This window comes from Amphiura filiformis, chromosome 5 (assembly GCF_039555335.1).
Source record: "Amphiura filiformis chromosome 5, Afil_fr2py, whole genome shotgun sequence".
NCBI classification, from domain to species: Eukaryota; Metazoa; Echinodermata; class Ophiuroidea; order Amphilepidida; family Amphiuridae; genus Amphiura; species Amphiura filiformis.
Genome location: NC_092632.1, coordinates 76,466,467 through 76,479,812, shown reverse-complemented (window position 1 = coordinate 76,479,812; position 13,346 = coordinate 76,466,467). Strand labels below are relative to the sequence as shown.

Here is a 13,346-nt window from a genome sequence, read left to right as displayed (position 1 = left end):
TATCGGTTAGAGCGATTTTTCGAAGCAAAGAGCGCAAAAAATATAGCCCATGTCACTTTTACTTGAGCCTTCTATACTCTCAGCAGAAGTTTCTAAAAAGTTTTAAAAGGGCTCTGAGAGCACATCAGACATACCAAATTGCATTCTGCATATAAAAAATGTCCTTATAATATTAAGGACTCGGATAGCGACGTTTTCACATATTGTTTGTGTTACCTGAGACCACATCAGACATCGAATTTGTATTTAGAATACGAGCAATGTCCTTCTGAAATCAAATCATTTTAATCTTTTGAAATTCGCGATGTAATACACACTTTATGGCAAATGATTAAAAATTTATGTTTTGGAAATTCAACAGTAAAGTAAATTGCCAAAAACACCAAAAAGTGTAGGTCTTTTTGGACAAAAATGTATACATGTATCTTCAATATGAAAGGTTAAAATTTTCTATTGATGGTCGGCTTTTCATCCCAGCTGCATAAACTTTTAAGTAAAAATCATGATTTATAAAGTTTACTTCGAGAACTGTTAAATATCAAAAATTTAAAAAATATCAAATGTAGTCAGAAGAGCTACACACTCCAGCTTGTCCATGCCTTGCCATGCTCTCAAAGTACCAGTTTCTAGAACCATATCTGGGTATTTCTCTGAAAAGGTGTACTATTTGAAGATAGGCAAATATGAATTTGAAAATGATTATAAAAATGTTTCCTTTACATATCTGTAAGGATGTAAGTCTCTAGTTCATGAAAACAATATTTGGCGCAATCTTTAGGGCGCCCTCTATATTATAGAGTGACGCCAACTGATGTAGCGGAGATGATGGTTCAGACATTGCTTACGATTAATAGCAGGGTTAATCTTACCCACGTGTTACATATCACCACAACAGCTTGTGGGACATATTCAACCATCATTATTTTCCGGAAAATTTCAACAATAAGACTTATATCAAATTGATCAGAAACGTTTGGAGATGATGTTGAATAAAGGTACGCGCGTGTATACTTGAAGATACCCTCAAAATTGGCAGGAAAAGAGTGCCAATGTGCACCTATTCCGGGTTGATGTTTTTCGTCGTCTGTAAAAGGCATCGTACAGGGTCAAATTATTGACCTCTGATATTTGGTCTTCACCTCCAGTCGTTTTGATGCCAATGTGACGGCAATGATGCAAAACCAAGGGACAGCAATTTTTTGACACAAATTTTTGAATTATTCCATAATATTGACTTTAGAAGTGGTTTTAAGCATTTAAACCTTCTTAGACATGATATTTACCCCAGTCAGTGGTAATTTTCACTTCCCACACTTGCTCACAAAAATACTACAAAATCACTAAAATTTGGTGCGTGACATCGGGACATGGGGTTTTCAGGGGGTCGTCAGATATTGAAGAATTTTTTGACTCCAAGAAATTAATTTTTCCCCACTTGGATGTTCTTAACTATTTTTATACATACAAAAGTCCATGACTAAGCCAAAAAAGAAAAAGAAAATCCGCTTTTAAAACTTTTATGAGCGCCGGAAGTCGTGGGACTTAAAAGTTACTCTTTTCAGAGAATCACCCATCTACTGGCAGGACCTTAATCTTCAATGCAGTTCACGTTTAGAATAGCCTGCCAGATGGAGTAGTCGGAGACATATCTGACAACGGCGCGCCATCCTTCAAGAGCAGAGTGCAATAAGCATCTTATTTCTGGTGTCTGGTGTTTTACTGTATCCCTTCACTCTTGTTGTCCCTACGCTGCGGTGAACCACTGATTGGCCCACGTGGTTGTCTTTTATAGTGTCTAGGTGCCTATATAAGTTCTTGACCTGTGTCACTCCTCATGGGCTATTGTTCACTCCAGCATTGTTTTTTAAAAACAAAACAAAACACCCCCCCAAAGTTATTGCCGTAGCTAATTTTATTTCGTGCAAAGAGCGCATAAGATGGTTCCACAAATAACCCATATTACTTGAGCGTTCTTGTACACCGGGTGAAATATTATTACGGATTTATACCCACTATCTAATTATGCAATTTTATGTTTCCATTTCTACAATATGGGACGATGATTGCCGTAGTATGTTAAAGCCCGACAGTTATTACCTCTAAATATGGCAAACGCAAACAGTCATTGCAATTACTAATTTGATTGCGTTAAGAAAGAATAGCATTCCCCGATAACCATGATAACTCTGAGATAAATCTGGAGATAATACCAGACCGAATCAGTCACAATTATGTCAAAATTTAAAATTGGTCTGAGAACGCCGAAGGCAACACATTTCTATAGCAAGTACAATCAATACACGTTCCATGCATACATGGCCGTGATTTCTTTAGAGGACTCCTGTATGAACAAATAGTCCAGTTGTTATAAAGTTTACATCCAATATCAAATTTCTTCGTAATCCATATACCTTTTTACGCTGCGGAATTGGATTTTATGTATCAACATTATATACAAACGTATTGGCTACGGCATATTATTTACTTTAAAAGATTATATTAAATAATTTAACTTGCAAGACTATTTGTAAGTTCCGTCGCTTGTTTGGAGACAAAATACTACTACTCAAACTCTGAAAGACTTGCAAAGTAGGTTCAGAGTTGCTAAATAGTTTTTAGCTTATTGCTGGTTCTCGCAACCATCAAAATGAAGAACATGCAAACAACTTCACTGTCCTCAAACATTATTACAAGAAATGTTGAGACTAAAGCCTCGCTAGAAAGAACAAGATTGGGTACTGATAGGAATAGAAAGGTGTCGAGATTGGTTAAATGACATAGTCCGTTTATTGGACATTTAGTAACTGTAGCTCAAATTATTCGTGCATATGGAAGAGTGAGTTTTCTTTCCGCCATTGGCCATTCCAATTTAAATTTATACACCCCTATGGAAGACATGACTTTAATCTTCCACACAGGTGTGAATTTCAAAAGGGGTTACCTGAATGGGTTACTCCATTTGAAATCTACACACCGTATGTGGGTGATTAAGCTCATATCTTATGAAAGTGGTGTGTGGATTTCAACTGGAATAATCCATTGTTGTCTCAGAAGTGGGTGAATGTGCCCTTTTGGTACTTTTTAGCCCATTTTGACAAGTTTCACCAAAATTTGCCCATCTTAAAAGTTACCTTACCTCCGCTCTTGCCCCTCCTCCTGATAAAGTTCTGGCTACGCTCGCGCTGCTGGGTTTAGCCCCGTGTTTGGTTTGGGTTAGAATGTGCTGCTGAGAATTTAGTGAACCCATCACCCATTCATATAAATTTTCGACCAGACTAAATAAATAAATTAATAAAAAACACACAAAACACACTCACACACACCCCCGCACACAAAACAAAACAAAACAAAACAGGAAAATAAAAATTTCCGGTTATTTTCCGGAAAAAATGGGGACATTTTGAAAAAAGGACCCTATACCAAAATGAACCCCCTGGATTGGTATAGTGTAATGTAAATCAGGCCAACTCCATGGTGTGTACAAATCTACTTTATCATGCTTATGGTAAACGTGGGTGCTAAATGAACTCTTTTTTTGAATATCAAAACTCTTATTTACCGTAAAGGTTACAGTTGTTTACCAACCTATTCAGGTGGAAATATAATCAGATAAACAAAGTAGTGGTATCTTTTAATATGGTAACTTTCCTGTTTTAATATGTGGTTTAATTTTCATAATGCATGGAACTCGGGTTAAGGGTAACATGTTAGGCAACCTGTCGTCAAACATTCTTATACGATAACGACATTATTACTTTCCCCTTTGTCTACCTCCAGTTCGGCCATGATTTCTTTTGTATTGCGTCTATTGTGCGCTACTTTACGTATACATGGCTTTATCACCAAAAATAATACTTACTAATTTTCAAGACAAAATTACAGACACTGAAATACCAAACCATTGTTTGGTTTGTCACATTGTCCTTCATTGTTTAAAGGAATTTCATGGTTGTATTGTTTTCTTCTGTTTAAACTTTTAAGTCATGTGTTAGACTCTTCACTAAGCGTCATTAATAACAAAGGTGGGTACGCATTTGAACTAATTGCAACTAGGGATATAAGAGACATCCGTATTATATCCAGTGTGATTCTTTGTTGTTACACCCGTAAATCTATTGTGAATTTCGTCAATGTCATTCCACAATAACAAAATTATTAACATAGTCAGAATTTGACAGATTTTTGTCACAATTACAGAAGTAGAGAAAGTTTATTATAAGTGTGTTATTTTTTACCGTTAAACAAATAATTTCTTACAAAGCATCGCAAATTACGATTTTAAATATTTGTATAATTTGTTAACCAAATTCATCATCGCAACAATTACTTTGATTACGTATAAAACGTATCTTACAATTATTATGCTACGTCCACCCTCGATTTATTTCCCAATATATTACCTTTACATTACCTTTTAACATTAATCAAATCTCATTGTAATGCAGTTCTCCAAATATTGAAATGGAATCTGTATGGCCGGTTTTTTTTATTCAACCAACTATTTGATAGCCTTTGCAAGTTGACAATTGCTCTTTTGTGATAAGCAATTGTAGCGGTATTTGTACGTATTTACCTAATTGATATTTACTTTATTTTCTGCTTGTGGCATCATCCTGTAATATTATTTGCCAAAAGAAAGCAAACTTGATAAATGATCTTGGTCTTTGAAAAATATGACCTTATTGAAAGCGCTGGAGTCTATAGAAACGTCACCCAAAGCCATAGGTGTATTGTGTGGCTCTACTATTACCGGCAACAAAACTCGCGAGCCATGAAAAATCGAATTCATTGTGGCAGATACTAGGTGTTTCATTGGGTCAACAACCGTCGTTAACGAGAGAGAGGATATACCAATTTGGTCTTAAGGTAAGCCGCATTTGGTTGATACAATCAAGATACGGGATATATACAAATGGAAATATCTTAAGCTTGCAATTGTGAACAAACAGTTGATGCAGAAACGGAGTAAGTATGTATTTATATTTTATTTATATTTGTACTTATTTATACTTTTTATCTCAGGTTAAATTCTTCGGTCTGTCGATTCGTAACCAAGCTATTGTTGCTTCCTTCTGTACATATGTTACCTTTTGAAACTGATTTTTATAGATAGTGCACACAATCAACTGACAACGTTGTATCTTTATGATGGTATAGGTCCTATAATATCACATCATATTATTTATCTGTTCTAAATCCAGTGACACCTCATGCATATTTTCCTGGGTAGAATTAGGCATATGTTCACTGAAGGGGCATAAACGCTAGCACTACAGCCCTGTTTTATTGATTTTTGAAAGTAAAATGCCAATACCTATTTCAATAAATCCAAAGACCCAGGGAAATTAATGAGATGTCACTGGAGTTAGAATAGATAGTAAATACAACAGTAATTAATAAAACAATACAAAAACGGTTTCTTTAACACAGAGGCCTATAGTGTGTGAAGAATGGTAGAAAGTGTTAGACCATTCTTAAATGTATTGTTATTAGCTAATATCAAAATGCAGTCAGATTTAATTACACACAATACAGGAATGTTCCAATCGGAAATTATGACTAATATATGATTTCTTTATTTATACTTCAACTTTCTTTGTTGGTTATTTTTTTGGGTTAAACTTATACAAACCCACGTCATGGTGTAAAAGGGGACTTATTTCCCTAGCAGAGTATAGGAACTAAATGAACAATATCAATACCAACCGTTAATAACTATTTATAGAAGTAACATGCTAAAGCTTTAAGGTTAGCAACTATTTTAAACTGTTGCGATTTGGTAGTTCACAGCATCTTGCGAATGGTAGTGAGTTTTAGCAAAAATTGCATTGATCATTTCATAGTGACTATGTAGGAGAATTCAAATATCACAGATATAATTTTGTTGGTCCTGTGGTTCTTGAGTTATTTTGTAAAGAGGGCTGAAACAACAATACTTTTGTAAAAAGTATATAACGCAACAAAAAAGTATAATACGCATTAATAACAATAAGTTACAGGTGGAAAACCAAAAGATTCAGTTCCATATATGGCTGAACTCCTGAATCATGCTTAGTGTTCTCCTGTCCATCTAGTGATTTGGTTTGATTCATTTTTTGTGCGAATGGATGGATGGGAGGGGCTGGTATGATTTCGTAGCCCAAGCCCTTAAGTGCAATTCCCTCTCCTGTCATATTATCATATTATTATATCTTTTTATTATGCCGTCACATTGACATTCTATTAGGTTGAGTTTTTGTGCAATGGTAAGTGTAGGAGTGCATCAGTGGATGTTGGTGGGTGGAGGTGGGTATGGGGGGGGGGGGGGGGCAGGGGTGTGTTTGAGATATGGTGTTGGGGTGAGTTCGGTTGAGTATGAGCTACAGCTATTTATTAATTCTTTGATTGTTCCTTTTAAAATTTTTATTGAGTATGTATTGTGCAATAATTCAAGTTTTTTGTATGTATTTTATTATTATCTGCCTTTCTTTATATAAATTTGATTGTAATTATTGTAATTCACCATGCAATTCAGCCATTGTGGCTGCTATTTGAGTGTTTTAATAAAATATACCTGAAATAAATATAACTGAAATAAATCAAGCAAGTTTTCAAAGTATATGATTTGTAGAATGAACTATTGCAAAACATCAAAGTGTTATTTTTCAATAAATTTAATTATCTGCGATCAATTCTTGGAAAAACATTGAAGAAATAAGTAAACACGATTGAAAGATCATTTTGTCTTTTTTAGAAAAGTTATAAGGAAGTTCAAACATTGCAGTTGTCTATCAAAACCAGGTCTCCCCATCAATTGCTTATTCTACTTGTAGTCGGACTAGGACAAGACGTTAAATGTGTGATGCATTGTCGACCTTGCGTCGCTTGTTCCCTACAATTTCGCATCCAAAATGATATTTGGAATTGTTCCTAGGAATTGTCATTGTCTAATACCATATCGGACTAAGGAAATGTTCACCTGAGGAACTAGTGCACCTCCAGTCAGATCCCAAAGAGAAATATTTACACATGAGATTTGGTTAATTTGCCAAATGTAATGATGTTCTCTTTTGTTTATGGATTGGATGATTATTTGCAAACTTGAATATTACGTTTTCTAAAATACACAAATGAGTCATATCTACCCTTTAGCATGAAAACATTACACCCTCCTCTGTCACTTACGTGCAACATTAAAATAAAACGGCATTAGCTTCAACCGGGCAAGGGCTATACATTTCTTGAAAGGTTCAAAGTTCAAATAATGTTGAATATTTGAGTTGTATTAACCCTTCAATGAACCTAACCTCTTTTCGATGCCATTCACAAATCCGGAATTTTTTCCACCTCTATCAAACACCTGTCCGACTTGGGGCTACTTTTTAATTGCGACTGGACTTCATTGGTTCATTAACTACACAGACTTCCTAGTGCCATCTATGTTTGAGAAAAAAAGAAGAAAGAATACGATTACCGAAACCACCAAAAAGTACTTTTAGTGTTATGGGTTTGTAAAAGAAACAGTACTATTTACCGAGCGTCTTAATAACAAAAGGTATAATGGATTTGAGTAACTACAACAAAAACATATCCTCGGGTATAAGAGATTTCTGTTCACGGTTACGAACAAGGCTAGCTTAATTTTGGCACGTCAGTAGGGTCAGAGCTGCCTAAGCCTTGTGAACAAAATGCTTAATTAAATAGAGAGAATTTTGAGAGAGGTACTTCTGAAGTCTGATGGTAGAACATTAAAGTCAACGGAAATCTATTGTAGAATATTCGTAACTGTGTTTAAAACTGTGTTAAATTGTGGTCAAAACTTATTATGAATTGAGACGAAGTAGCATTTCGAATTCTTTGACATTTTTTAAAATCTAAAGAATACCCGGCATTTGATTTTCAAAACAACATAACAAATATTTTCTTATTAGAATTTAGCATTACTAACCAGGAAACATTCCAGTATGTCTGAGTAAATATGTTTAAGAATAAGTATGATATTATACTATAAATTAATTAAAGTGTAAACAGATGTGGTGACACCATTGTTTGATAATTTAAATATCATTATGGTTCCCTGTTCTGTTTTTACAACAAGGTCTATCGCCGTTAATTTAGATCTCTTGTATTATATGCAAAGTTGCCAAAAAGTTTACTTCATTTGATTTCAGAAAACATTCTTTTGTAAATTTTCGTATCTAATTACCTTGGCCATTTTAGCCTTAGTCGTAAGTGGCTCACCTATTTATCTAAACAAGAAGCAGTCTAAAAGAATAAATGCAATTTCATCCAGTTGAATTGTCTCTGTTATTTTGTTATGTTACTGTGTCAATATGGTCAATGTGTAGGTCAAGATAATACTATAATTATTTATTATGGCATAGATTTTTACGGCGAGTTTGTGTTAATGCAGTGCTTCAAAGGGTTTGCCGAATAAGAAGTGGCATAACTATAACATCATAACAATGGTGTAAAGATTCAGCTATTTCCAAAAATTTGATAACATAAGAAACTTTGACTTTGACAAATCTGTTACAGCCAAAATAATATCTTCGAATGTTTTTTAGACATTTATTAAATTATTTCATTATCTCATTTCATACTACATTATATCATATCACGTCGCATCATATAATTTGATTTGACCTCATTTAATATTACATATTTAAGAAATTTTGTTTTTCAAAAATCTGTAACTTAAACAAAAATAATTATCTTCCAATATTTTATACAAATAAAGTACTTAGTATTACGCTTAATATATACATGATATACGCTAAATTGGTGAACTTAATTTACAAAAAAAGTACTCAGTTCTTCTGGTTTTAAGTCCTCGATATTGGGATGTGAAGTGTTTGTTATAAATTGATGGCTCTGAAAAGAGCGGTGCCTTGAAAAGATTTAAATAGAGAAATCACTGCCTGAACTTGAAACGTTGGTACAAATAAAGTGCTAAGTAATTTGCCAGCCAAATATATACTCTAAATTGGTGAATTTAATTTACAAGTACCCAGTTCTTCTTGTTTTAAGTCCTCGATAATTGGTATCATGAACTGCTTGTTATAAATTGATGGCTCTGAAAAGAGTAGTAGATATCATTACATGCAGTAAAAAGTAGTGAATCGCTGTTGTGAAATATCTTCGAATAATTGCACGTCCTTATCAAACCGTTTTTGTAATGCTATTGTTTTTATATCTGATCTACAATTACTATATATCATTATTTCCTTTAGCCCTCATTCGTATTGGCAAACCACGTGTCGCAAGGTGGAATACAAACCAAGATGGATCCGTGGAATGACCACCATGTACAGAGTACTAACAAATCTCAGGACAAGAATATAACGTCTAATTGTGACGAACTTGATCAACATAAAAATCAGCATATACGAGGTCACCAAGTTTTCAAGTTATTTTTGCTGATAACTCTTATACTTTCCTTCGCTTTAGTTGGATGTGTACTATATCTTTTAGCTCGTGGTGCTTGGAATTACGAATCAAATCTGAAACAACATGTTGGCAATTCAGGTAAGGGATAGTTTGTTTGTTATTGTGAAGAAGTAATGGTCTCATAACTCGAGATTTACTGCATCACGTATGATGTTGTTAGGGATGAAATCAAAACTCGACCGGCGGTTGACCGCCAGTTCCGTCCGGTTTCTATTGTTCTGAGCAATGCCGGCGTGGTGGCCTAGTGGTTAGAGCGTCCGCCTCACGATCGGGAGGTCGCGGGTTTGAATCCCAGCCGGGCCATACCAAAGGCTTTAAAAATGGTACCTACTGCCTTCTTGCCAGGCGTTCGGCATTGAAAGAATGGAGTAGGGAAAGTTAAGCACATGGCTACCAGTTGGCTAACCCCCTGCTGTAGCTTTTCTGCTTGCAGACATGTGGCCTATGGTTATGAAACGGAGATAGGCGCTGCTCAATGGGCCGAAAGGCTTGGGATGGATTTAACTTTAACTTAAGCAATGCAAACCTGACGGAACCGGACGGAACCGGCGGTCAACCGCCTGTCGAGTTTTGATTTCATCACTTAATTAGATTTAGATGAAGGTATGCGGACATTCTCCAATTATATCCCTCGTTTATCAACATTTGCCATTCCTGTTTTTTATTCGCAAACTCCTATTTGCCTATTCAAATAATCCGCTTTATTTATCGAGCATTGTTAAATCTCATTCATTAAAGTAAGCAATTTTGTGCCTGCGCAATATCGTATGCATAGCAGAATTTGCCAAAACTCGTACGATTTAATGGTAATTGGTCGAGGAGCACAACGTTTGCTTATTAGAGTATTGTTTTTGTTTTGTCAGAAACAACCACAATTATAGTTATAGCCACGGTATATTATTAAACTAAGTGTGAATGAAATCACCTAGGAATGATGGAGTATTGGAACGAAGTTGAAAATATAAAAGGAAAAAAGTTCATTAGACCGATTGAGTAACCCAAGGGTCATAAGTCCTATTATACGTTTGTAATTACGAAAAAACAACAAAAGAATTACTTTCCGGATTACTTACTCCATTCTTCTGAATGATACAGATTTTACCATTCAATAATACGTGTCAGTTTGAGCGCATGCTCACTTAAGTCTGTGAAACTTCATTAGAATTGTGTGAAAATACCAAACGAACAATGCAAATTATTTACTGAATAAGCAATAATTGGAAACTAAACAAATAGACGTGAGGCATATTCCACAACTTGTTATTCTTTTATTTTCAGACGTCATAAAAGAGGTCAATTTAACTAATGTCAAAGACCATACGGTATTAGAGAGAAAGTCGAGGCAATCAGGTAAGAATAGCAAATAAATTCCCTGCTAATGAACTAAATATAGCCTTATACTAATTTACGGTGATCGTTTAGTATATTATATTACGTTATATCCTTATGTCACTAGCAAGGAAGTTAGAATACGATTTTTAACATAAAGTTTATGATCATTAAAGAGACACTTCGTGATCCACATGCAGCCTTATCCTCTACTTACTCAAAAACAGTTTAGATTTACATAATGATGAGAAATACTTGTTGGTGAGCATAACCTTTCTTGCAGAATCGGTCGTTAAACAAAATGTATTGTCCAATTTGTACTTTCCAGACAGAAATTACAACAAAGCCAAGTGATGGTCAGAATTCATTCGGCGATTACCCCCCCCCCCCGCCAAACCGGTGTTGTAATTGCGCAATTGGGTGGATCAAATCCGCTTACAAATCGATGTTAAATTGTATTACAGTATTGTGTTGTAAACTTTCATCATTCTTTTGTCTACGTGTAACACGGGTGATGGAATGCAGTTTAATATCCCCGCTAAGGCCGCATCATTTCACATTTTAGGTGAGATAGACCCAAAGGGGTACCCAGCTATGGCTTCCATTGAGGTGTAGGAATGGGTGAAATTGGATTGAAATTGAAACATGTCCTGAAATGAGGCGGGTAGATCACAAAATACCCCTTTAATCATTTTAATATATATATTTAATTTGAGTATATGGGATGTTATTTGACTTTTGAGAAGAAGCGTGTGAAGAAGTAAACAACCCTAATAAGTAACTAGAAACTGTACATATCATGATTACAATGGTTAATGATTAATGGGGTTTTACCGTCTGTGAACGTTATTTAGTATACAACCCTTCATGATATCACTTGTCATTGTAAAGTAATGTAATTTATCTTAATGGAATATATATGCGACTTTGTCATATTCACTTTGTCACATTGTCACATAATATGTGTACCTTTCTATAGACGAATCCAAGTAGCCAAGTCATGGTCAGGATTTGGTCGGACATCTTTGGGTAGCCGCTAGCACCAACCTGGTGTTTTGAGCGTCCAATTGTGCAAATAAAAGCCGCCTAACACCTAGAGAAGATGCAAGGACGAGGAGGGTTAATAGAATAATAGCTAATAATATATATAATGGAGATAATCCCGTCGCATCTATTCATATACATAGTCCTTTTGTTCGCAAGTACATCAATGCATAGATACCGCGTATAGTTAATCCGATTATTATGTCACTTCAACAACGAATAGACCATGCTGTGTGTTTTGTCGAAGGGAACTGTATTGTATTATTCTTTTGTCTACCTGTGTTTTCGCGGAAGGTGTAAAACGGGTGATGGAATGCAGTTTAAAATTTCCGCCAAGGCCGAATCATTTCACATTTTGAGTGCATTGTAGCCGACGGCTACCCAACTAAAGGCTGCTAGTCAGGTGTAGGAATGCGTGTATTTGGATTCGTCTATAGACGAATCCAAGTAGCCAAGTCATGGTCAGGATTTGGTCGGACATCTTTGGGTAGCCGTTAGCACCAACCTGGTGTTTTGAGCGTCCAATTGTGCAAATAAAAGCCGCCTAACACCTAGAGAAGATGCAAGGACGAGGAGGGTTAATAGAATAATAGCTAATAATATATATAATGGAGATAATTCCGCAGGTAATCCCGTCGCATCTATCCATACATGTCCTTTTGCTCGCAAGTACATCAATGCATAGATACCGCGTATAGTTAATCCGATTATTATGTCACTTCAACATGTTCAACAGCGAATAGACCATGCTGTGTGTTTTGTCGAAGGGAACTGTATTGTGTTATTCTTTTGTCTACCTGTGTTTTCGCGGAAGGTGTAAAACGGGTGATGGAATGCAGTTTAAAATTTCCGCCAAGGCCGAATCATTTCACATTTTGAGTGCATTGTAGCCGACGGCTACCCAACTAAAGGCTGCTAGTCAGGTGTAGGAATGCGTGTATTTGGATTCGTCTATAGTGTGTTAGTCAAAGCTACAAAAAAGTTCAATAAGGTAAAAAAGTCATCAATTTTGGAACGAGATTGAATATTTCAGTTGTTGAAACTTGCTATAAATGCTATGCTCAATAGTCTTTAATTTTTAAAAATTTTATGGGCATCATTACGGCACATTGTATGTTGAATGAATGAGAGCATACAATGCGCAAACAAAGACACAAATCCAAAGCTGACCTTAATTTAAACTTGATTTTTTTTGCCTTATTTTACATCCTTTTTATATATTCAAATAAAGTCTCCCACCTTTCCCAAATCCTTAATACCCTATAAAAATGTCGGGTTCTATGCCCAGGACAACTTTAGTGAATTAGAACTCCATTTCAATCTGCACGCATTTACTTTAGACATTCGAAAAACACCACCCATCAACTCCTATATTTATTGATCTTTATTTGTTTTCAACTTATAATATGCATCTCTGAAACAATAGAAATAAATGATGTTAGAACCATAAATATTAGAACCATGTTACTTCATAGTTTTGATATGTAATTTCTATGTGTGTCTTATATATTGCCCAAAGTAATGGATGCCTTTACAGAAAATTA

The 13,346-nt window shown here is 35.2% G+C and overlaps 1 protein-coding gene across 1 annotated transcript in view; it reads left to right on the top strand.

The window, feature by feature from the left end:
* The first annotated feature begins 4,756 nt into the window (after window positions 1-4,756).
* The window catches only part of LOC140153754 (uncharacterized), a 75,992-nt gene continuing 67,402 nt past the window's right edge, over window positions 4,757-13,346 (top strand). Inside the window, exons 1-3 of the mRNA XM_072176603.1 lie at window positions 4,757-4,866; window positions 9,213-9,507; window positions 10,708-10,779. Coding sequence (XP_072032704.1) covers window positions 9,264-9,507; window positions 10,708-10,779 — 316 coding nt within the window. The 5' untranslated portion in view covers window positions 4,757-4,866; window positions 9,213-9,263. The remainder of the gene's footprint in view (window positions 4,867-9,212; window positions 9,508-10,707; window positions 10,780-13,346) is intronic.